The sequence below is a fragment of the Zingiber officinale genome, chromosome 3B (genome assembly GCF_018446385.1).
Source record: "Zingiber officinale cultivar Zhangliang chromosome 3B, Zo_v1.1, whole genome shotgun sequence".
In the NCBI taxonomy this organism is placed as follows: Eukaryota; Viridiplantae; Streptophyta; class Magnoliopsida; order Zingiberales; family Zingiberaceae; genus Zingiber; species Zingiber officinale.
The window spans coordinates 32,896,580-32,922,482 of NC_055991.1; the positions used below are offsets into that span (position 1 = coordinate 32,896,580).

At 36.8% G+C, this 25,903-nt stretch overlaps 1 protein-coding gene across 1 annotated transcript; it reads right to left on the reverse strand.

The window, feature by feature from the left end:
* Positions 1 to 12,193: 12,193 nt before the first annotated feature.
* LOC122056343 lies at positions 12,194 to 20,886 on the reverse strand. Its single transcript, XM_042618263.1, has 7 exons — positions 20,433 to 20,886; positions 19,624 to 19,821; positions 19,168 to 19,440; positions 18,392 to 18,494; positions 14,811 to 14,929; positions 13,926 to 14,102; positions 12,194 to 12,968 (listed from the first exon to the last, which is right to left on the reverse strand). The coding sequence occupies exons 1-7, from the start codon at positions 20,745 to 20,747 to the stop codon at positions 12,246 to 12,248; spliced, it is 1,908 nt and encodes a 635-aa protein (XP_042474197.1). The 5' UTR covers positions 20,748 to 20,886; the 3' UTR covers positions 12,194 to 12,245.
* Positions 20,887 to 25,903: the final 5,017 nt, after the last annotated feature.

A 25,903-nucleotide genomic window follows, 5' to 3' on the forward strand; every position in this document is an offset into this window, starting at 1 on the left:
ACGAGAATGAATTAATTAGCTTGGGAAAAGTCTGTTTAGAATATCCAAATTAATTGAGAGTTGATTAAGGAGTGAACTTAGGGTTTAATTAAGATAACCCTAGGTATTTATTGAATTTTTTTGATTCCTTTTGTTTTTGTTTCCTCCTCTTCCCCGATGCTGTGTTCCTCTCCGCCGTTTCTTCTCGATCTCTTCTCCTCATCTCAACACCGCGATCTCCACCTTCCTTCTCTTCTCTTCTACGCCGCATCACCGAACCCCTCCTTCTCTTCTCTAATCGAGCTCGTGCCACCGCCGATTCCTCTCTGTCCCGTGCCCTAGCCAACCTGACGCCAACCCCCTCTTCGTTTTCCTCAACTGGCTTCGCCGCGATGCCTCTTCCTCTTCTCCCTCGCGGATAATAACCGGTGGCCAAGGAGAAGCCTCGAGTATTTTGCCTCGAGTTCGCCTCACACGATTTGCAAAATGCTGCCATCGCCACGTGAGGCCACACCACCGTTTGTCGGTCGCCGGGCATCGACGTCGATCGCCTCTGCCCCGATTCTCGTCTCCTTCCTCTTTCCCTCCTCTTCGTCACCGACGCAGAACCAGCTCTTTCCCTCTGCCCTAGCGCCAGCAGCCCTAGCTCGATCCATCGCGGGTTTCCTGTGAGCGAGCTTAGATTGGTGAAGCTACAACCACAAGTCAGGTAAGAGTTCCGGTTACCCCTCGATTTCACTACACTACGATCTCCCTCTTCCGATTGCCATTTGGACTAGGTTGAAGTAGTGTCGCCTACACACCGGCTAGGCGTGGTCATTTTCACAAACCATCATCACAAGCCAGCAGCTACTTCTGATCTAGATTGGGTAAGGTTGTTGAATTAAGCTTGATTGATCTAAAGTATAGGTCTAGGTACAATGCTAATTTGGGGAATCTGTTTGGGTGGCTAGCAGCGTCATCCAACTCTAGCCACCAATTTCCAGCATCAAACTTCTCCGATCGCGGGTCAACATTAGCACGATCAAAGTTGGCTGAGTTTGTTTGGATTAGTTTGATTCATTATGTAGAAGATTGATCATTCAGGGATGGATTGGTTATTGGGTAATTGATCGATGGATTAAGGTTTCCTGATTTAATAGGAATTTTATTTAGCTACTGAATACATAGTAAAGTAGTTAAATTATATGTTTGATATGCAGGACTTGATTCAAGACGGGCATCTCAACGTGAGATCTTTTGGATACGATCTCCATTTTTTTTTTAGGCGGGTACTTCTGACTTATCTCTTTGATATAGTCATTTTAGAAATGCATAATAGTTTATTGCTAGTAGTAATGACTATGTTTGCATCTACTTTGGTATGTCACTATTTGGTTCTTGTAGTTTGCCTATATTCTTGTCTATTATGCATTCATGCTTATATTCTCTTGTTTGTTGTCATGTTTACTCCTGTTCATAGGAATAATGACATACATTACCCTACTGTGTAGTAGTCTAGTTATTTGATATATCTGAATTGGGTACTTGGATTTATGTTACCTAGATCATTGGTGTAGGATCCCTTTTCCTTTTTGGCACATATTGTGTAGAGGTGGTTATGATCAGGATTTACATGCTTAGTGTCATGCACCATCTTGCATGATTGCATGTTGTGCGATTGTCAGCTCCATTATTGTTGAGCACATCGCTAGTACATGGATCTGCACACACAACCACTCATGAGTTAGTGGTATATCAGGCAGGGTGTGTGGTAGTTTTGCTCTGTTAGGCTCCCCTGGTCCGCTCATGGGTAGTGGTGACGCAGCGTAATAGCCAGCAGGGATCCCTCCTCTAGACTGTCTGAGGGAGATGAGAGCATTGCGCTGCCCCACTCTGTTTAGGGTAGGAGGATAGGTGTATTCCGACAACATCCTGTCCACTCGATCACTCAGGAGCAGTGATGGCAGAGTGCATAGTTGTCATAGCCCTATACACTCGGTCTCACCATCGCATGTGAGATGGCTGACTGGCGTCAGGGGTGACACATGTCATTTTGCATCATTTTACATGATTGCATTTATTGCTTATGATTGCTGCATATTGGTTGCTGCATTTAAGTGTTTGCATATGTTTGACATGCATATAGGTGACATGTTGTATCTGGTATGACTACCCTTATGTTCAGATAGGAGGTCCTGGTGAGTACAGTTTTCTTCAGCCTTTTCAGTTGCATTTTCTTTATTGCTCAGAAAACTGTATCGCATGATTATTACTATTAGTTATAACTTATTATACCTATTTATCTGGTATCCGCTGAGTTGTTGAACTCACACCGTTGATATATTTTTATTTCAAGCATAAGGTAGATATTTGTGGAGTCGCTTGGAGTATCCTGTCTGTTGGTTCCCACGTCACATCCGAAGACCTGCTTTCTAGTTTCTTTAGTACTTTATTTGGTTTATGTATTCGGTGTACTTAGCTTGGTATATTTCGGATTAGTTTCTGGGTTGTTGTACTGTGGTGTCTTGTGTTGTTTTGTTATGTGGTGTAAGTCTAGCCGGCTAGTAGTCTTATTTTCGGTTTGTAGGGGTTTCTATCATTTTTCACTATATTTTTTATTTTTGTACAACCGAGTGGGTTATATATATATATATATATATATATATATATATATATATATATATATATATATATATATATATATATATATATATACACACACACACACGTGGTTGTGAATATTATGTTCCAACCGAGTGGGTTGAGGGTTGAGTATAAACTGCGTGGTTGTGTATATATTCCAATAGTGTGTGGCTGATGTATATTTTTGTATGTATAAATGTTTCAGATTGTCACGTGTATAGGGGAGATGCTACCAGATTTTTCCTCTGGCTGAGACTCCCCCGGGGCTTCCCGACACCCGAAAGGTCCTTGCACTTATTTTACAACATGAGAGATAAAGTGACGTGGCGACCAACAGAAATAATTCTGGACATGTTGTAAATTTTGCACAACCCAAGACACAAAATCAGATTGGTTCTCGATGGGTCACCGAGGTAAAATCTCACCGCTCAACGAGCAGCAAAAGGCTCTACTGTACCAATACTGAAATGGATGGCCATACCATCGATCATTGCTTCTATATTCATGGTTTTCCTCGGGGGCACAAATATCATGGCAAAGACATTAAACCGAAAGGCAAAAAATCTATAAATTCCCCTGCAGTTCCCAATATTGAGAGGAGTGAAACCAAGCAATTGATGACAAAAGAATATGATCAGATTATGACCCTCCTTCGTAAAGACATCAGTAACACTGAACCTCTTATCAATACCTCAGGTATCGATTCTATTTATACCAAGAGTACATGGATTTTGGACAGTGGTGCTACTGATCACGTATGTAATACTCCACGTACTGCAATTAAATTTTTCTCTAAAAATGCTGTTGTGCAATTACCAAATGGAGGACATGCAGAGATAAAATCCATCGGGTCTAAGAAATTAAGCAACAATATGACTGTTGAGAATGTACTCTATGTTCCAAAATTCAAGTTAAACTTGCTTTCCATTAGCAAACTTACACAGGCTCTAGGTTGCAAAGTGACATTTTACCCTGATTGTTGTGCAGGATTTAACTACGAAGAAGACAATTGGGTTGGGCAAACAAAGTAATGGCTTGTATTACCTTATAGTGAAGCTGATCCCTCACCTTTGCAGCACCATCAACCATACATCCAACCTCTGGTATAAACGTCTTGGGCATCCCTCCGTTCATCCACTCTGGTCATTATCTAAAATTATTTCAGATATTTCTTTAGAATCAAGCAATGTTTGTGATATTTATCATTTAGAAAAACAATATCGTTTACATTTTTGCATTAGTAATATTTCCAATCATGAACCTTTTGATCTAATACATTGTGATATTTGGGGGCCCCATAGAATCCACTCCTATTATGGAGCAAAATACTTTTTGACTATTGTTGATGATTATTCTCGTTATACTTGGGTTCATCTCATGCGTCAAAAGTCTGAAGTTCAATTAATCATCAAGAATTTTTTCTCTTGGGTCAAAACACAACATAATCACTAAGTCAAAACATTAAGATATGATAATGGGCTAGAATTTCTTTCTTTGCAAACCTTCTTTGATAGCAATGACACCAATTTTTATCAATCCTGTACTTCCACACCCCAACAAAATGAGGTAGTTGAACGTAAACATCGTCATCTCTTAAATGTATTCGCTTTCAAGCCAATCTTCCTTTGAAATTGGGGGAGGGAGGCACATTAAAGCATCATGTTATCTTGTTAATCATTTACCCACACCACTTTTATCAAATAAAACACCATATGAAAAATTGCATAATAAAATACCCTCTTATTCCCACTTACGGATCTATAGTTGTCTTTGTTTTGCCACAAATCTACAACTCACTCATAAATTCGATGCTTGTGCACAACGTTCTATTTTTCTTGGGTATCCACCAGGACAAAAAGGGTATCTTCTCTATGATTTGGTTGACAGAAAAATTATTACTTCTCGAGATGCCATATTTTATGAAAATATTTTTCCATACTCAACCACGTCATATGATGACCAAGACGATATGCCAGTTTTGCCAAAGCCTATCGATAACGACATAGAGATATCTTTAATCACTCAACCTACATAAGATGTCAATAATCCTACTCATAGCCACATTAACCTCTAACCTAATATCATGCCTACACACAACCCGAACACACAAGAACAACCACATCAGCCGAATGAAATTTCTCTTCAACCAGAATCACTACTCTGAAGATCTACTAGACCTAGTCACAAACCATCCCACTTTCGAGATTATCAAGTCAACCATACTCTGTTAGCCACTACCTCGTCTCTTCTGGTTAAATCCAGCACTCAACACCCATTATCAAGGTATGTGTCATATTGTAATCTTTCTCCTTCACACCATACTTGTAGGGGATCGGTGGCCGGCTAGAAGGGGGGTTGGATAGCTAGGTCACCCCCAACTTTGATTTCTTCTCTACACGGTTAGTTTGCGCAAGCGGAAATGAAACTAAAACAAGAAAGCAATGAGTAAGAACACAAACGCTAACACGATTCTTTTACGTGGTTCGGAGATTGCTTGCTCCTACTCCACGGCGTGTCCTTGAGGTGGACGAGCCCTTGATCCTTCGGTGGATCAGTCCCCGACAATCTCCGGCTAGAGCTTTCTCCTTCTCAGTGGAGCAAACCTCTCACAAAGGATCTCTTCCTCTTTACAATGATGAACTTAGGTTTAGGAGGAAGAGAGTAGGCTTGGAAGCTTTTGGGCAATGATAAGGAGTTATTCAATAATCATTAGTAACCTCCTTCAAGCCCTAAAGCTTCCCTATAAATAAGAGGAGAGAGTTGATCATCATATCAACTCATCTCGGCACCAGTCGACTGCTAAAACATGCAGTCGACTGGTGTTACCGTTGGAGGTAGCCAACGGCTACTTTCCAGCACCAACGGTCATTTACCAGTCGACTGCTAAAACTAGCAGTCGACTGGTGCAGTCGACTGCTAAAACTTGCAGTCGATTGATCTACACCGACCGAACAAACAGAACCATTCTGTTCGAGCCCAGTCGACTGCGCAGTCGACTGCACCAGTCGACTGCTAAAACATGCAGTCGACTACTACAGTACTGCTACAGTACTGCTACAGTAAACCCTAGAATTTATGTTTTTACTCCGAGTACAATCTCTCGTGCACTCGTACCCTCACCCTTACGACTCTTTTGACGCTTCCTTTGCAGATTTAACAGAACCTTCAAGCATACTTTCTTTGGCTCTCGTCCCTCGGATGCATTCAAGCCTGCGGCTCGTCCCTAATGCCATCCTTCGCGTATGCCTCGAAATTGCTTCCCTCGGCCCTTGTCCTCGCTGCCTTGTCCACGGTCCCTCGGATGCTTCATCCTTCACCGGACCCGAAGCCATCAACCTGAGTCGCATGTGTATCTTGCGAACCTGCACAACTCAAATACACATATCAAATACAAGGATGAACCTAACTTAAACTCTTTGACACACACATCAAAACTATGATCGTACCGATCAAAACCTAGGTCGATTGCACCAACAATCTCCCCCTTTTTGATATGTGGAAATATGTTTAAGTTAGGCATAAATATCAACATGAAAATTAGAAGCAAAGCATAATACCCAAGCTCCCCCTTAACATATGCTCTCAACCATAATTTTCAAGTTTTGCACATAGTTAGGTTTTTTAACTTAAACCTTTGCATTTCTCCCCCTTTGACACCATCAAAAATTGTACCAAACATGTATACATACTATGGTATCAATGTGGACTTAAAAATACCCAAAACCAGCTCTTCAATGTGCTGGGAAACAACTACCAGTCGACTGCTAACTGTCGCAGTCGACTGGCACATACCAAAACCAAATTTCAGCATTCTGAAGCCAACTTCAGAAATACATAAAAAATTCTAGAAAATTCGAAAAATCATGAAATTTTGAACACATATTTCTTATAATGATCTTTAACAAGGAAAAATATGTTTCCATGAAAATTCATCATATTTTTGAAGTTTTGATAAAAACTCAAACACTTTAAAAATCAATCAAGTTTGTATCAATTTGAAACCTTGTTTTGCAATCATATGTTTCAAAATAGCTAAACCACAGTAAATAAAACATAGAATTGTTTTCAAAACATTTGAAATGTCCAACTATGATCTATGGGCAAGATGTCCATTAATTAAACATTTGCTTTCCCCATAGTTGACCTATGATCACTAAAAATTGATACATTTCATAACTCATCAAAATGCAATAAGCATAAGTGAATTATTTGTATCATCCTAGTATCTCACATTTATGGTTAGAATATAATTCAAGTCATTGTGAGATAAAGGTAACCTCTACTTAGCCCTATTGATCATGAATTTCTATCAAGGCTAAGTGCTCCCCCTTAAGGTCTCAAGTCAACTATTTTTCAAGGATTTGAACTATGATTTCATTGGTTGACTAAACCCAAAATCTTCTAACCCTTGAGGATTGATTTTGGCACCCAATAGAAATTCTTTCTAATTGAGTTAACCAAATATTCCTTGGGGATCCATTTTCGTTCTATGGTCTTGGTTTTTGATTGCCCCCTAGCAAGTAGACAATGATAGGTCTTGTCATTATTTGGTTCATTGTATCCTATCTCATTTTTCTTAAAACTTGCCCTTTGGCTCCCAATGATCATATTTAGGGTTTTAGAGCCAATTTCAAATTTCCTAAGGGCATTGGTAAGGTATTCTACCTTTTTCCTTAATTCCTTATTTTCTTCTTCTAAACATGATACATTTGAACTTGAAGAAGAAGAAGCATGCATATCATTGTCCTTAGAAGACATGGATTCTAATTTTTCTTCAAGACACATAATCTCATGTTTCAAGGATTTATTTCTCCTTTTTGCATTGAACAAATCATCATTTATGCTTGAAATAATTTTAATTAAAATATGGGGAGGAAGATTATGTACCTCACTTACCGAGAAGTCCGAATCCGAAGTTTGACCTCCCCCTTCACTTGAGCTCCCCTCTTCATCTTCACTTGAGCTCCTTCCTTCTTCTTGCTTGGATGAGGTGGAGGCTACATCATCAATTCCCATTAAAGCAAAATTTACTACATGGTGCTCTTCTTCCTCCGATGATGATGAAGGATCATCCCATGTTGCTTTTAGGTTTTGAGCCTTCTTCCCCTTTTCTTTTGTCTTCTTCTCCTCCTTCTTCTTCCCTTCCTTCTTCTTCAAGAGAGGGCAATCATCTCTCATATGTCCCTCTCCTTGACAATTGTAGCATTTGATCTTTCTTCTTCTACTCTTGCCCCTTAAACTTCTCCTAGCATGTGATTTGTTAGAAGAAAAAGATTTAAATTCTTTTCTCATCTTCCTTACCATATATGCCTCTTGATCACTATCCATTGAGGCACTTGATTCTTCGGAGTCGGAGGATGGTGGGGATGAAGACTTCTTCTTCTTACCCTTTCCCTTGTTTGCCACAAGGGCTACTCCTCTTGATCTATTTGCTTCTCCTTCTAATCCTTCAACCCTTGTTTCGTGAAGCTCCATTGTTGAGAAGAATTTATCTAGAGAGCTCTTCTCTAGATCCTTTGAAATGTAGAATGAATCTACAATAGAGCTCCATGTCGAGTTTCTTGGGAAGGCATTGATGGCTTTCATTATGATGTCTCGGTTGGAGAGTTTCTCACCTACACTTGTTAGTCCACTTAAAATTTCTTTAATTTTAGCATGAAGTGTAGATACCTTATCTCCCTTCTCAAGCTTTACATTGTTGAGTTGAGTTCGGAGAAGATCTCTTCTTGCCAATTTTGCCTCTGATGTGCCTTCATGAAGCTCCACTAGCTTTTCCCATAACTCCTTGGCGCTTGAGTAGGTTCCCACCCTTGTTACTTCTTGTTGGGGAAGAACATTTAGTAGATGATGGATGACTTTTGAATTTGCTAAATGTTCTTCCCTTTGCTTCTTGCTCCACCTTGTTTTCTCAAGTATCTTATTGTCTTGATCCCTAGGCACTTCGAAACCATTTTCCATGATTAGCATTATGTCAAAATCGGTTTCGAAAAATACCTCCATCCTCTTCTTCCACCAAGAGAAGTCCCCTTCGAATTTGGGTGGATGAATGTTTGAGCCGGCCATTTTGATGAAGTGCTCTTCTTGGCGATTAGTCCGTTGAAGGGCATCCTTGCTCTGATACCACTTGTAGGGGATCGGTGGCCGGCTAGAAGGGGGGTTGGATAGCTAGGTCACCCCCAACTTCGATTTCTTCTCTACACGATTAGTTTGCGCAAGCGGAAATGAAACTAAAACAAGAAAGCAATGAGTAAGAATACAAACGCTAACACGATTCTTTTACGTGGTTCGGAGATTGCTTGCTCCTACTCCACGACGTGTCCTTGAGGTGGACGAGCCCTTGATCCTTCGGTGGATCAGTCCCCGGCAATCTCCGGCTAGAGCTTTCTCCTTCTCGGTGGAGCAAACCTCTCACAAAGGATCTCTTCCTCTTTACAATGATGAACTTATGTTTAGGAGGAAGAGAGTAGGCTTGGAAGCTTTTGGGCAATGACAAGGAGTTATTCAATAATCATTAGTATCCTCCTTCAAGCCCCAAAGCTTCCTTATAAATAAGGGAGAGAGTTGATCATCATATCAACTCATCTCGGCACCAGTCGACTGCTAAAACATGCAGTCGACTGGTGTTACCGTTGGAGGTAGCCAACGGCTACTTTCCAGCACCAACGGTCATTTACCAGTCGACTGCTAAAACTAGCAGTCGACTGGTGCAGTCGACTGCTAAAACTTGCAGTCGACTGATCTACACCGACCGAACGAACAGAACCATTCTGTTCGCGCCCAGTCGACTGCGCAGTCGACTGCACCAGTCGACTGCTAAAACATGCAGTCGACTGCTACAGTACTGCTACAGTAACGCTATAGTAAACCCTAGAATTTATGTTTTTACTCCGAGTACAATCTCTCGTGCACTCGTACCCTCACCCTTACGACTCTTTTGACGCTTCCTTTGCAGCTTTAACAGAACCTTCAAGCATACTTTCTTTGGCTCTCGTCCCTCGGATGCATTCAAGCCTGCGGCTCGTCCCCAATGCCATCCTTCGCGTATGCCTCGAAATTGCTTCCCTCGGCTCTTGTCCTCGCTGCCTTGTCCACGGTCCCTCGGATGCTTCATCCTTCACCGGACCCGAAGCCATCAACCTGAGTCACATGTGTATCTTGCGAACCTGCACAACTCAAATACACATATCAAATACAAGGATGAACCTAACTTAAACTCTTTGACACACACATCAAAACCTTGATCGTACCGATCAAAACCTAGGTCGATTGCACCAACAATACTTTCATCTATAATGTTTCTCACTTGGTCGAGCTAGAAACATATGAGCAGGCCTGTAAAGACCAAAAATGGATTGAAGCGATGAATGCTGAAATTTCTGCACTGGAAGAAAATAAGACTTGGTCCCTTGTTCCTCTTCCCACAGGACATCACCCCATTGGATGAAAATGGGTATACAAGATCAAGTACAACTCTAATGGTACTGTTGAAAGATATAAAGCCTGTATAGTTGCCAAAGGATACACCCAACGAGAATGTATTGATTACAATGAAACATTTGCTCCAGTTGCAAAATCCACCACTCTTCGATGCATACTACCTATCGCATCTGTTCGTGGTTGGGCCCTTCACCAAATGGATGTTCAAAATGCATTTTTACATGGTGACCTTGCGGAAGAAGTCTATATGCAACCACCCCTGGTTTTCGTCGATAGGGGAAGTCACTTGTATGTCAACTTCATAAATCCCTTTACGGATTACCAAGTTTGGTTTCCAACAATCATGGGCTGATTACTCACTCTTCACACAGGTGTGTGGAAATTCCTTTACAATCATCTTATTGTATGTTGATGATATGAATATAGCAGGGAATGATCAAAAGGCCATCAACAATGTGAAAGCTTTTCTTGTAACTTGCTTTAAATTGAAGGACCTTGGAATGTTAAAATATTTCCTTGGAATTGAAGTAGCACATTCTAAAAAGTGGCATTTCCATCAACCAACGCAAATACACACTCAATCTTCTTCAAGAAGCAGGATTGCTTGGTGTAAAACCTGCTAAGTTTCCCATGGAACAATCCTTGAAGCTCACCTCAAATAATGACAACTTACTCAAAGATCCGATGCATTATCGACGATTGATAGGAAAGTTGATCTTCTTAACCATCACAAGACTAGAAATTTCATTTCTAGTCAATACTCTTAGTCAATTTATGCAAGATCCTAGACAGCCTCACCTTGATGCAGTTCATCGATAGCTTCGATATTTAAATGATACACCAGGACAAGGATTATTTTTTCCTTATAAAGGTGATTTAAGTTTGGTCGGATTCTGCGATGCAGACTGGGGAGGAGACATTTCTACACGGCATTCAGTCACTGATTATTGTGTTTTTCTTAGAAAAGCTCTTAACTCATGGAAAAGTAAGAAACATGCCACTGTATCTAAGTCTTCAGTTGAGGTAGAATATAGATCCATGACTTCCACTACTTGTGAAATAACTTGGCTAAGATACTTATTATGAGATTTGGGCATTAATCATCAACAACCAGTACTTTTATATTGTGATAATTAAGTAGCTATGCACATCGCTGCCAATCCGATTTTTCATGAAAGGACAAAACACATTGAGATAGACTATCACATTGTTCGCTTATATGCCAAGTGAAAACCAGATCGCAGACATATTCACCAAGGCATTAGGTGAATCTCCATTTCGCACACTTGTTTACAAGCTGGGTATTTTTAACATCCATGCTCCAACTTAAGAAGGAGTATTAAAGAAATGATTCTAATTGATTGACGAAATGATTCTAATTGATTGACCAAATCAATTTAATTAAATATGATTTCCTAAATATATTCTATGTAATTAATTCATATTAAATTAAGTCTTTGTTTTCCTATTTTATATATTAAGAAGTTGTATATATTTTTATAATTAACGATTGTTTTATATATACAGAATTAATATAGCTTTCCTCCCGGTATATTTTCATATTTTTCAGATATTGTTTTGGATTTGATTGAAAAGGGTGTTAATATTCATAGTTAAATTTCTTGATGTTTATGTTTGTGTACTAAACCCTATGGATATTAAATATAAAATTCACTCATGTGTGAAAAATGAGATTAAATTGTAGATTACTTCTCACCCTAAACGGCTCCATTAGGAATTGATCCAAAATTTATAGGCCACTCCTATAGTATAAATGATTACTTGCTTTATCAATGGTTTAAAATTTGTGCACTTAAGTTATAGAAATTAAATAAGATTAATCTCGGATTCAATTGATCTGATTGTTCAATATCCATAATTACATTTACAAATAATTATATTTATGTACTAAACCTAACAGATATTAGATAAGATGGGTCTCTAATTTGACTTAAATAGTTATTAATATATTGAGGATCATAGTTGTATACTAAATCTAAAGGATATAAAACAAGACTTGTGTAGATTCTACCGAAATGATTGTCCAATAGTTTGTCTAATGGATATTAAATAAAATTGATCGATAAATAAATTGTTCCACTTGAAGACTTGAACCTTTGTCTCACGCTTGGAGTAGGCAGATAACTTGATATCTACGAAATATGAACATAACCAAAGCTCATATTTAGATGTATTAATTAACATTATGAAACTGTGTCTCTGTGATCATCCTCCTTTTCCTTAGCGAGCTTATCAATCAATAGCTCCATAATTTTTTTGTACATAGGCATGTAATGATCATTGATCATAGTTCTTGAAAGTCTAATCTTACTATAGAGGTATCTGGGGGTTTCATAGATGCCGACATTGTTTTCATCAAGTAAGATATGCTCGGTTTGATCTTCCTGAGGATCTGAAGTTGGCAACAAAACCATGTGCATGATTTTACCAGGAGGGTAAAACTGGAGGGTCTCCGTAGCGACAATTGTGCTATGCTGCTTCTCTGCTTGTAACACTGCATTTTCCTCATCTATTATTTCTTTCACAGCAGCCTCCACTTCCTGCTGCGCTTCTGCAGTAGAGGACTCAGCCTGGTTGAGTTCTTTTTCTAGATCAAACCACAAATCACCTGTCAATTCTTCCACCGCAGAGGCATTGACAACTTGATCTCGCTGTATTAGCTCATCTTCCTCTGTTTCCTCATTGTCTGAGCCTTGTGAACTATCAGAATGTGGATCATCCAAGTGATTGCTACAATCAACAATAGTTGTCCCTAAATTTGTTTCAAATGGGGAATCCATGTCAGATGACTTCTCTTTAGTTGTGCAAACAGCACGACGGCGTGCCCCCATACACGTCCAAGATGACAGCGAATATTGGCTCCTTACAACTACTTGAGCAACATATTGAGCGTGTTTTACCACAACCTGTGTAATGGAAAAGCACAAAATGCTAACATCAGCAAACAATTTAAGTGCTTGTACAATCAGAAAAAAACAAAGGACACATAAGTCATAAAATAGAAACTATTCACACCTGAATAAAAAAATTTAGCCATTATTGCAGGAAGAAAGATCTAAGCTACATTTGCAAGGATATATAAGTCAAATGAATTTCACTCCTTGTCTAGAAAAGGCATGAGTTGACACATCATGACTGCAGGATCACAAACTAGTTATTTATCCAGATATCCTAGGTACATGACCATCATAGAGATATGGAACATGTTGCAATATCTTCATTATAGCAGTATTGCATCTGTTTTGTTGTCTATTGGGTGAGCACTCTATTAAACGATATTTATTCAGTTGTCTTTTGTAGCTGCAAATCTGACAAATCTCAGCATACTGGAGGAAGTCGGCATATAGTAATGTTCTCTTTAGCATGCTTCCTTTTGGTATGGTATATTCTAATTATTTAGCATCTTTTTTTACCTGCTGCCTTGGCAATAACTATCCTTCTCACTGCAGTTTGGTGATTTGGTAATCAACTATTAACTAGGCTGTCCCATAAGTTAGTTTTAAGGAAACATTTATTTTCCTCAGTTTTCTTTTAGAATTAATATTTCAACACATTCCATACTAACCTTGTCTTACCATCATGATGTGTGACAAAAAACAATGGTGTATACATCTATGTCACCAGTTCAGCAACTATGGTGTATACATCTATATCACCAGTTCAGCATATAAGGTCACTGAAAGACATTCACATTCAAATTCACATGGCAACAATCGTCAAAAGAGGATTCCCAGTCACAAGTCTATTCCTTTCCCCTTTGAATAAAAAGATTAAGGATTTTGTTCTTATTAACTTTTATAATTATTTGCATTAATTTAGTTATGAAAAGCGATAAAAGCATAATGTTCCATGTAGAATGTGACCTGAGTTTTGCTGGAAACAGGCTGAAGTAGTGCACCGGCACCTGCAACCCTAGCTCTTGCACTAGATATAGATGGCAGACGAGAGCCCAAAGCAGATGCAGAGCGATAAAGAACATTTAAGAATCGAGTACGTTGTATTTGATCTCTCAGGTCATTTAACCATGATGATGCTGTAACCTACATTGCAGGCAAAAGCACATAATAATTAACTAGAAAATCAGAAAACCGACTTCAGTGGCGCTGGAAAGTATTCATAGGGAAAGCATGCAAAATCCGTTGTGTGCTTGCAGTATTCTCTGCGGTAAAAATTTAACGCCGTGATTATGTGACTAAACATTTAAAATCTACATACCAGCCAAAATGTGCAAAGATTAGCCTAAAGTGAAAGCAAATGATAATTGCAGAACTGCAGATAAATAACCATGGTCTTGATGAAAGCAAAGCACAACTATCCAACGATTTTAAAAGCTGTGTCTAGGTGCCATACCCTAGGTTCCTTGAGTAGTTTAGTAGTTGAGACAATTTTACATGAGTAAAATAAAGATGCTAAGGTGAACTGCTACAAGGCACATCTATCTCCTTGTCATATTTTTTACGTCTTTTGTTTGCTCGTGTATTTTTATTGGTAGTAAGTTGCGTTGTGATGTTTCTCCAAGATAAATCAAGGGGGAAAAAAAGCAAAAGATGAATTGGGAAAAAGAATATTTATTCCCTGTGAAGCAGTCGCAACTTTAGAAAAAAGAAATTAAATTCTAATCTCCATTGCATAACCTTCATTCCCAACTTATCGAGCCCAATGCTACAAGATAAAATATCCTAGCAAGTTTTGAGGGCCCAAATTACCATAAATTAAGCTAGAATCAACTAAAAATATGACTTGTGTACCTCCGATCGCAGATCATCTATAGAAGCAGTTGAAAATGTTGGAACCAGATCGGAGCCATTAATAATTGTGGTAATGAAGTCCTTGCCAGACTCTGCCAACTCCCATGTCATACAAGCAGCTGTCACACGGGGGAAAAAAAGTTGAACAGACAAAAATGCAACTAGATAATTTACTCTTTTACCATTGCCAATATTGTTCCACTAGCCAAACATAGCATGAAATATATAAGGCCCTGTTGCTTGAGTAATGGTACTTATTTCTTATGCACAATATTACACAACTACTTTGAAATAAATCTGCTGAGCATGACACAATGATGATGGCAACAACAACAACAAAAAAAGCCTGAGTCCCAACAACTGTCAGGCATTAAAAGGATAGAAAGAAAGGAAATGTAAAATTTTATATTTAAATTGAATGTATACATATTTTTGTAGCAAAGAACAAATAAACATGCATGCTTATACTCTATTCTGCTGATATATCAACCATGAATTAATATTAAACTAGTGCCTTTCTTAGTCAGCTGATTGCCTAAGGTCAATAAAGCTCTGCAGTTATCTTCAAATGTACCAAAGGCGTATTGACAATGTCGGATAATCTGCTGCCATTCCTATGTTTTCGCCAAAATACCATACCTACTTACTATATGCATAGTCCAGCTTTAAAGCTAACTCTAGATAACAGATTGTATGCTAGAATGCACATTAAATATTGATTATCAATGCTCAGTTGCATATAAAACATCATGCATGACAAAATAGGAAGACAAGCTAGGTTCTATTTACTAGTAAAAAGATCTGATGCACTTCGAAGTTTCTATCTGTTAATTGGCGTGATGAATTACAAGATGCATGCCATTAGTTTATGATAACCTAGCCACAGACAACTCGAAATTCAAAATTATGAAAGTGATGGGGGATTTTATCTTCGGGTGTAATTATAGTACTAAAGTAAATGAAATGGAAAACAACTTGCCAAATCTGCCTACTACAAGTTGGATCATTAAAAGACTTGGGGCGCTAAGACCAAATCATCATGCCAATCCAAAATCAAATTTAGTTAAACCATAAGATTGTGGGGCAATTTGCAACCCTAGCGAGAATGTTGGGCCAGGTTCAGTTGGACAGCAAGAAAGTAAAGGATAACAGAAGTTGTAATTATGTAGCACATTCTGGTAACAGTGTGTACTCATTCTTGGTATTAATGGATTTACTATTTCTTTAATTTTTTACTCTTGTCCTTTGCAAAAGAAGTTTTTCCACAGAAATATTGTGTTCTTGATGTGCGTCGTTTTCTCCATTAATGCATGTTTGAAATCCTTGATTCATCCAAATTTATGTGCAAATTCTACTCATCCATTGCATTACGCTACTTTGATTGATTGAGGTTGCAGAGATTCAAGCCTAATAAGTGGTATCAAAGGCAAGTTGAATAAAATTCATTCAATCATATCTACACAGATGGATGATCAATATCAACAAGATGCGGGCGTTAGCATGTTGAAACTAGATTCTACCATTTATGTCAATTGAAAATTAATAGTGTTAGAAAGGTTTGACAAAGCTTATTTATAATTTTTAATAAAAAGATAGAACAAGCTCAATAACTAAATGAACAAATTTGAATACAGTCGAGCTTGGCTTGGGTCGGCTTGCTTGCACCCATATAAATTATGATTTAGGGAACTTTCACAGCAAGAAAGTTGTAAATCCTTTGAACAAAATAGAACACTTAGTTTTTTTAACATGGAACAATTCTAATTTAATAGCAATAAATATAAAGGAATATTCTGTTGAATGTTTGATCTAGCAGCTTGCAAATGTGTTCTTGTTAAGGATTATGGATAAGAATAGATCACAGAAAAAGAAAATGAGTAATTTATAAGATATAAATGCTGACGTTTTATAACCTTTGATTCCCTACTATTTAGAAAACAAATAATATTTCTCCATTGATCTATGAATTTAATATCAAGTTTTAATTCCCAATTATTTATGAAAAACTAACATTACTCCATTTATCTAAGAATTTTATAAAAGGTAGCTTAAGGAAAAGTAGCAAGATGTATATGCATGTTAAACCCTTTTTTTGTAACCTTTATTTTTCTATTATTCCTAAGAAAATAATAATTTTTCATTTACAAATTAGGATCATTACTACAAGTAATATTCACATGCCAAGAAGATTATTGATTGATTTTGTTTAGGAACCAAATCATTGTTAATATTTCCAAAATTTCCTCTTTCCTATGGTACATTTCCAAATAACATTAAAAATCACCATGCCTGACCCTATTAAAATTCACCTCATGGTGTTCAGATTCATGTTGGGCTAAGCAAGCATAGCTTGAAATTGTGTTGTGCTTAAACAGGCTTGCAAATTGCCGACCAAATTGCGTAGAGGCCCCCTACCTAAACCTGTTGGCAGGGTCAGGTAATGCAAAAACACAACCCATTTTATGCCAGGTTAGATTGGGCCATGGGGTGACCTAGCCCATTTGAGTCCTTTAATCACAACAATGGTTGCATTGACAAACAATGAGGTGTCACTAATTTATGCTATAGGGGTTATGCACATATCTAGGATTTCAATATGAAGTGGATTATGGACTCTGAGATGTGTTATTATTGTGTCTCTAAGAGGAGTACCTCACCACCACTTACAGGGCAGTAGACTTTGGGAGTTAAAGCTGGGCGACGACAATGTTACCAAGATCAAGGAAATAGATGATATACACATCCAGATTAGCTACATTCGGACTAACTAGTGACGTTTATGGTTTTAAAGAATGAATGCATGTTTCGGGTTTCTTGATTCATATATTTATTATACTAATTGATTGAGGTACCAAAGATTAGGGCCCATCAAAGATGATATGAAACCTTAGACACCATATTACTTTAATTCTCCGAACATATTTGTTTATAACTGACCATATTACTTACCACACCATCTAATGAAAAAACTACAAAAAAGAAGAAAATACAAAGAAAACAAAAGTGTATCACAACTTGTGTCTTTTATGCAGGACTGTAATTTTCAGAAACAGTTAAATGCATAGTATCAGAAAATATAATATGATAAAAAAATTATCTTGCCAAGTTAGGGTAGTGAATTACATGGCAAAAACCTAGATGAGTCAAGGTAAGTGACACACCATTCTGTTGTGTGTACTTGGACAGAAGTAGAAGGAAAAAAAAATATATGCAAAAGAATTTACAGTTCCTCTAATTTTACTTTGTCCTAGATAGAAGGAAATGGAAGGAAATGAAGTTGAAGCATCTAAGAAACATAAATAAGTGATAGTATTTATTTCTTTTCAATTCAGTTCAAGTAAACAAGAAGAATGAGATATAGTGAATATAAGATAATATAATTAACTCCTTTTCTTTCCTCCTCTCACTTGAACTACATAACAAAATCCTCAAAAGTCAGCAGTTATGGTTAACTGTGATAACACAATTTGAAATTCAAAAGAAATATTATAGCGAGTAATAAGTGAGGCATGATTGTATTGACTCTTTCTCTAAGATCTATAATTGAAGACGATGGGAAACAAAAGCTCGAATACACCCACCTGGAGCAAATGCTGTACAGGTACTTGAAAAGAATTCTTTCCGTTCTCGAAGAATATATGTTAAAAGTGCAGCAGTTCCACCTCCCAAAGAGTGCCCAACGATCTTAAAATCACAAGAAAGTATTATTATTCTATGTAACAAACATTCAAAAGAACCTAACAGAAAAATACTACCATAAAGCAATGTGATAATCTATCACATGACTGGGGTACACAATAGATAACCACAAAAAATAAATTAATAAATAGATTACTGTGTTCAAGGTAAAGACCTAATACAGATAAATTGTACAATTGCACACCTGTACAATCAACAGAGAATAGTGATCTAATTTATTTGAACCATATAAGGTTTTCCATGCTAATGTGTATACATAAGGTAGTTCCATCCCATATCCTCTTAAATGCCGTCTTACAATACAACTGATAAATTGCAATCTCATTGAGTTTACATGTGAAATCAGCAAGAAAATTGGCAATGCAAACAGGTTTAACATAAAAAAAAAATAGAAGGGGAACTAATCAGAAGGTAGACAATTTTATTCAAAAGATAAAAAAAAAAATCAACATAACAGCAGCTTGTCCAAGAAATGATGAAATTAAATCATGTAAGAGTGAGAACAAATGAGGCTGTTAATTTGTACGTATGCTAGATGGTCTAACAAAAACTATTGTGCTAAAAGACACTTGCCAGACAAGAATTAAAAACACAATAAGCAAGTTAAAATATGAAATACTGTGAAAGATTTAAACTAAGAAAATAGGGGGAAGGGTACTTTGATCTTGTAATTGGGATGCTGATAAACTGCCTTTAGAAGGAAGGGTGTAGTACATTTTGCTATCCACCGTGCTGCAGCTACCATTCCACAGTGGGCGTATCCTAAGACTAATTTCTTCACGCCACCTTCATCTAAAACTGAATGATGGAAAGGGACCACAGCACCAGTTGCTGCTGTCAATGTATCTTTAATACTATGAGTTCCACGTATCAGTAGAAGAAAACATTTAGTTTCCCTATCAACTAATATTGTAAAAGCTGGTTTCAAAAGCTGCAAAAAGAGTCAATAATAAGCACCAAAATAGATTAAAAGCCAAAAGACAATTTCACATAAACTCTAAATAACACATAAATACCATCATAATCTAACTATCTTTTCTGAACATTTTCATTAAACAATATGATAAAGAGAAGAACTAATATGCACTTATCCAATATATTAATGCTTACTCACCCCTGCCTTGGGTTCTTGGAGAAGCACATCTTCTTTGGAAAAACCACCAGATTCAAGAAAATTCAGGAACGGTCTTTTGGAGAAAAGATAACAGAGGTTCACTAGCCTTAATGAACAAATCAACTCAGCCATTATCTCAGGACCTTTGAGTTCTAGACAATCACTACCAGCATAAACACTTGCAACATTGAGGTTACCCTGGAAAGGTATGAAACATATTAGAGAATGTAGAATTTGACTGGCCTATTATGAGAAACAAAAAGATAGCATAGGCTTAAATTCAAATAGAATTAATTCTGTTACAAGGATCAACATGACCACACTATTTATCAATAACATTGGCAGGTAGTGTGATGATTTTGTCCTTTCGAACTTCATTCAGCCACTAATTTATTATTACCAAGCTTTTTTGTTATCATTTTGCATGTTTTTCTCATTTCTCTGAATCATATGGTGGAGCAAAGGAAACTATTGATAAAAAATTAAAAAGGTTAATTGCTATCGAATCAAACATTGTCCTCTGTATTCATATACATGCAGATTCCGGAAATATTACCAGTTTTCTCCCTACCAGTAACTATTCATTAGGAAGGGAGTAAGAAACAGTAGTACTCTAAACCTACCAAGCAGACAATTCCTGTAAAAATCTAAATCAAAAATAAAAAAAAAAAAGAAATAACAACACAGCGAAATACAATTGAAGAAATCCAAAACTTCAAGATCCAAAAGGACTAAACGCAATCATAAGAACAGTTTGTTGGCAGATAACAAAAAGATCGACAGATCCACAGAGATCCAAACGCACTAACCTGCCGCCTCATCAGATACTTAATCCCGAAGGCCAGGTCCCCGATCGGCCACTTCCCCAGCGTCTCTGAGTAAGTAAATCGAAGTGTGTCAGCCAACGTCGTCACCGCCTCCCGCCACGTGGCCGGCGGCTGCGCCGGTCTCCGCGAGATCCTCCTCCTCCCAGCCGTCGCTGTCCTCCCACCCACCTTGGATAATCTTCCCCCTCCGCCACACTCCTCCTCCCTGTCTGCTCTCGCTGAAGCCAGTCGCCGGCTGAAGAGGAAATATAAGACCACCGCCATCCCCGCCGCCGTCGCCACCGTCGTGGTCGGCATTGTCAATTATCCTCAGCCCTCAAATGGACAGCATAAACCTAAAAATTCGCTATCACCGTAGATCAAGTCGATCCCCAATTCACCATTACGGAACATTCGAGGTTTCTCGGACACTTGCTTAACTTAACTTGCTTATATAATTTAGAAGAAAGCCATGTAGATTATAAAAATAAAAATGAAGAATAAATAAATAAAACACACACATACACACAACCTCCCAAATCCCTATATACCCATTCACTTTACATGTACAAGAAACTAAGAGGGTATTTAAGTCAATTCAAATTGGCTATGGGAGACCCTGTACGGGGAGCCACCGACACGTCGCCAAATTCGGGTGGGTTATGGAGCCCACTTATCGCCTGCTTATTTTGTAAAAGACTTTTTATCAACCCGTACATACCGTCACGTTGGTACTTCGGACCCATGGACCCAAACAAGAACTGCCAATAGTATAGTCGGGTATATGAGTAAAAAAAGGATATTTTGTTGAATTCTTCCGAAACAAGATAACTTTGATCAATTTGGATAAGGTTTAGGAAGTACATTTATTTTTAAAAGAAAAAAAAAAGAAAAAACTTGAGATAATGGAATTATTAGGAATCGATTTATTAGTGGATAAACAGTAGAATATGGAATGTGATCAACCTACCACTTCTTAATTCATATCATACTTTTTAGAATACTTTTAAATATGAATTTTAGTAATACAAATCATGAATTTTATAATTTTATATAATATTTTAATACATTCAAATGTTGTAAAAGTGAATTAAAATATTTATAAAAGCTTATCATTAAATTTGGATATATAATCGTATGGGATGGAATCACAATTGTAGAACATGAATACACTCAACAAAATTTCAAAAATATAATAATTTTGATTTGAATTAAATATGATAAATTCAAGGGTGCATTTGGTTTATATACTTTGTACATCTTTATCCTACATATTCATAGGTGATCCTCTACCGTCTAGGCACCCGAAAGTACTTTCGAGTGCTCTGACACACATAGGACCCTCTACAGCTGAGCACCTAGAAGCATTTCTAAGCATCTTAATTTTCAAAAGTGAATTAGAGTACTCAGAAGTACTTTCGAGAACTTGACCTGTAAAGAGTCACCTATAAGTATGTAGGATAAGAATGTGCAAGCTAAGTTTTTGTTAGACCATCTAGCATACGTACAAATTAACAGCCTCATTTGTTCTCACTCTTACATGATTTAATTTCATCATTTCTTGGACAAGCTGCTGTTATGTTGATTTTTTTTTTTATCTTTTGAATAAAATTGTCTACCTTCTGATTAGTTCCCCTTCTATTTTTTTTTTTTATGTTAAACCTGTTTGCATTGCCAATTTTCTTGCTGATTTCACATGTAAACTCAATGAGATTGCAATTTATCAGTTGTATTGTAAGACGGCATTTAAGATGATATGGGATGGAACTACCTTATGTATACACATTAGCATGGAAAACCTTATATGGTTCAAATAAATTACATCACTATTCTCTGTTGATTGTACAGGTGTGCAATTGTACAATTTATCTGTTTTAGGTCTTTACCTTGAACACAGTAATCTATTTATTAATTTATTTTTTGTGGTTATCTATTGTGTACCCCAGTCATGTGAGCAATCTTCCGCTCCGACTTATCGTCTCTTGAAAACGTTGCGCGCCTCCTTGTACGCCAGCGTACTCTTCTGCAAAACCTCATCCCTCAGACACACCAAGCCCATCAACTCTCTCTCGTGTCGTTTTTCTCGTTAGCTGCATCTTTCGCTCCACTTCCTGTGCTCCTAAGTTCCTGCACACTTGGACACAAGGCATCAAAATATAATGGAATCTAAATTGACTTAATTGATCATATTAAAACTACCCCTAGGCACTAAAAATCTCTCTCTTTTTTATACAAGCAATCCCAAATTAAATTATGGTAAATCAAGAAACAAATAATAGTAAAGTAATAAATTTTGCAAGTACAAAATACAAAAATTAGATAAATTACCCTTCCCTAGATCTTCACCCCCCCCAATGATCACATTAAAAATAGGGGTTTGTCATAAAAATAACTTAAAATAAAGTCTAAAGGTAAAAAAAAAAAAAAAAAAACTAACAATCATCCAGAAAAGATGAGGTATGTTAAGTTTTGAAAATATAGATTTTTCTAACAGTTATATATAAAGTAGATACAACATTTTTTAAAAAATTATATTATTTTAAGCAAAAAATAAATTATTTTCTACATAAAGACATATTTTCCAAAAAAAATAATTATTAACCTCGAAAATCTTGAAACATTTTCTGAAAATATATAATAGCAAGTAACTTTAAAAAAAAAATAAATAAAATTTTAAAAATTTAATTTTTGAGAGTTTTAATATTAAAAATTTTAATTTGGATAAATAATTTATAAAAAATTCACTAACGGTCAAAAAAAAAAATTTCAGGAAAATTTTCTTTGATAGAGAAAAGGATAAAGTTTCACAAAAAAATAAATATACAAAAAAATAACACTGTAAGATATTTTTAAATTGAAGGATACGAATTTTGTTAAAAAATTCATAGAAAAATAATACATGGGTCAAAAAAAAATTATATAGATGAGTAATGAAATTTTATTTATAAGAAATATTTAATTTTAATTAGTTTCTTACATAAATTATGTTGAACAATTTGATAATTCTAAGCAAGAATATGAAATCAAATTAAAAATAAAGCATGCATAATGATTTTTCAATTCAGGTATGATTTTGGAATCCAATATAGGTTCCTTCCAATTAGGTTAATCAAAAATTTCTTAGGGATACATTTTGTTAATAATTTTTTGATTTGACCCTTATGATATCTAAAGTACCAGTTTAGTTCTTGATATTTTTTAAATTAGAAATAGCTATATTTGAACATGTAGAATTCTTTAGATTCTCCATTTTTATTTTTAAATTTTCATTTTCAATTTTTATCTTGTCAAAATCCTTTAGTCGACAAAATGTTGCTAAGGTTAATTTTTACTCTTCATTTTCTTTTTCTAATATACAGGTATTTTTCGATAATATTTTTATAAATTGAAATAATTTATTAGGAGGTAGCGATCGTACCTGACTTACCTTGTTAATCCCGTAATCTGAAGCTCCCCCTAAAGTGCTACTTTCTTCTGATGTTGCTCCGCCTTCATCGATGCTCTTGGTACTCATTTCGAATGAGCTTGCTTCATCTTCATTTTTTTGGTGACTTGCCACTAGCGCAAGTCCGGTGATGACTTCAATTTCTGACTTAGATGATGTTTCGTCCCACGTCGTCTTTAGATTTCGATGCTTTGTCTAGACTGGTCTTTTGTCCTTGCTCTTCAATTTAGGGTAGTTATCTTTTATGTGTCCTTCTTCATTATAGTGGTAGCATCTTATCTTTCTTCTTCTTCTTTTCTCCTGCACTTGATTAAATTTATTAATTTTAAATATATTTTTAAATTTCCTTACCATGAACGTCATTTTGTCATTATCGAGAGAAGTTTCATATTCCAGTTTATCCATTTTTGCCTTTAAGGTAATGTTGTGCTTGGGATCCTTCTTCAGATCTGCACATCTTGTTTCATGAACTTCAAATGTCGAAAATAACTCTTCTAAAGTACTTACCTCTAGATCCTTAGTGATATAATAAACATCTACTAAGGATACCCATTCAGAAGTCCTAGAAAAGGCGTTAAGCGCGTACCTTACCGAATCTTAATTGGTTACCTTTTCTCCGAGATTTGTGAGTTTGGTGATGAGTTCATTGATACTTGAGTGAAGGTGTGCAATGATTTCACCTTCGTTTAATCGGAGGTTGCTGATATGGTTCCAGAGCAAATCCCGTCTCGCTAGTTTTGCCTCTGAGGTCCCTTTATGTAGTTCTAGGAATTTCACCTAGAGCTCCTTGGCTAACTCATAGGCTTTGATCCAGTTGACTTCTTGAGGTAGTAAAATGATAAGCAGGTGAAACTCTGCTTTGCCATTTGCCATGAAGTCGGCTTGCTCCTTTTTCATTCATTGGTATTCTTCTTTGCCTTTTGATACTACAAAATCAAATTTCATAATTAGTAATAAATCAAAATCTATCTTAAAAAATACCTCTATCTTTTTCTTCTTGTTCACGAAGTCCTCCTCGAACTTAAGTGGGTGGATGCTCGATCCAGTCATCTCTTGTGCTTCCATCGACGGTTAGTCCTCTTGAAGCAGTTGGGCTCTGATGTCACTTGTTGGTCCCTTGAATGCCGGGAAGAGAGGGTGAATTGCCTTGCACAAAAAATGAACACCTTTTCTTGATCTTTATAAGCTTTTATTAATAAACACTTGTATAAAAGGAAATTAATCAATAAACAAGAAGGAAGAGGCAGATCGTTTACTTGGTTTGCAATCAGAGGATTACTAATCCAAGATAAGTAAATCTCACTATCAAATATTCTTCAGATGGAGAAGTCTCTTAAAGCAGTTGATGCACTGAATTACAAAGCTAAACTCAAATATAATTGATTACAAGTGTTATATTTAGCCTCTTGAATTAGGGTTGTATTTATAGCCCTGATTAGGGAACCTGGAAGGGTTCCAAGTGTTAGAGTGTATACTAAAAGTCTAGCTTTTTGTATAAACATTTATTCATTGGCGGAACTACAATATGAATAAAAGGATTTATTCATTGGCGGAACTATTGACAGAACTTCAGGCAGCAGAAGGACTATTTTGTCATAATTCTCAAATCCACTTTGCTGAAAATGTTTCTACTTCTAAGTCGAAAGGCAAGAAGAAGAAACAAGCTAGCTCGGCAAAGAAAGTGAATCGATCTCTAGGTACTGGACTAAAAGCAGGAGTGAAGAAGCCGAAGGGCAAGTGCTTCATTTGCAAGCAGTCTAGACATTGGAAGGCGGACTGTCCTCGTAGGAAAGAGAACAATAAAGGTATATCTTATTCTCTAGTAGTTAAAACATGTTTAGCGGTGTTATCTACCAGCACCTGGTGTGTAGATACAGGAGCCACTGATCATGTCTATAATTCATTGCAGGGGTTCCAGGAAACCTGTCGACTATATGAAGGAGAGATAACCGTTTACATGGGCAATGCTACAAAAGTGGCGGTTGTTGCAGTGGGAGATGTTTACTTATCATTTGATAAGAATAGAACT

What these genes read in the sequence shown, in the direction of transcription:
- LOC122056343 (XM_042618263.1), bottom strand. Translation starts at nt 20,747, where the DNA reads ATGCCGACCACGACGGTGGCGACGGCGGCGGGGATGGCGGTGGTCTTA. An exon ending in AGTATCTGATGAGGCGGCAG is followed by an intron (nt 19,822 to 20,432) that starts GTTAGTGCGTTT and finishes ATACCTTTCCAG; the next exon opens with GGTAACCTCAATGTTGCAAG. An exon ending in TCCAAGAACCCAAGGCAGGG is followed by an intron (nt 19,441 to 19,623) that starts GTGAGTAAGCAT and finishes CTCTTTTTGCAG; the next exon opens with CTTTTGAAACCAGCTTTTAC.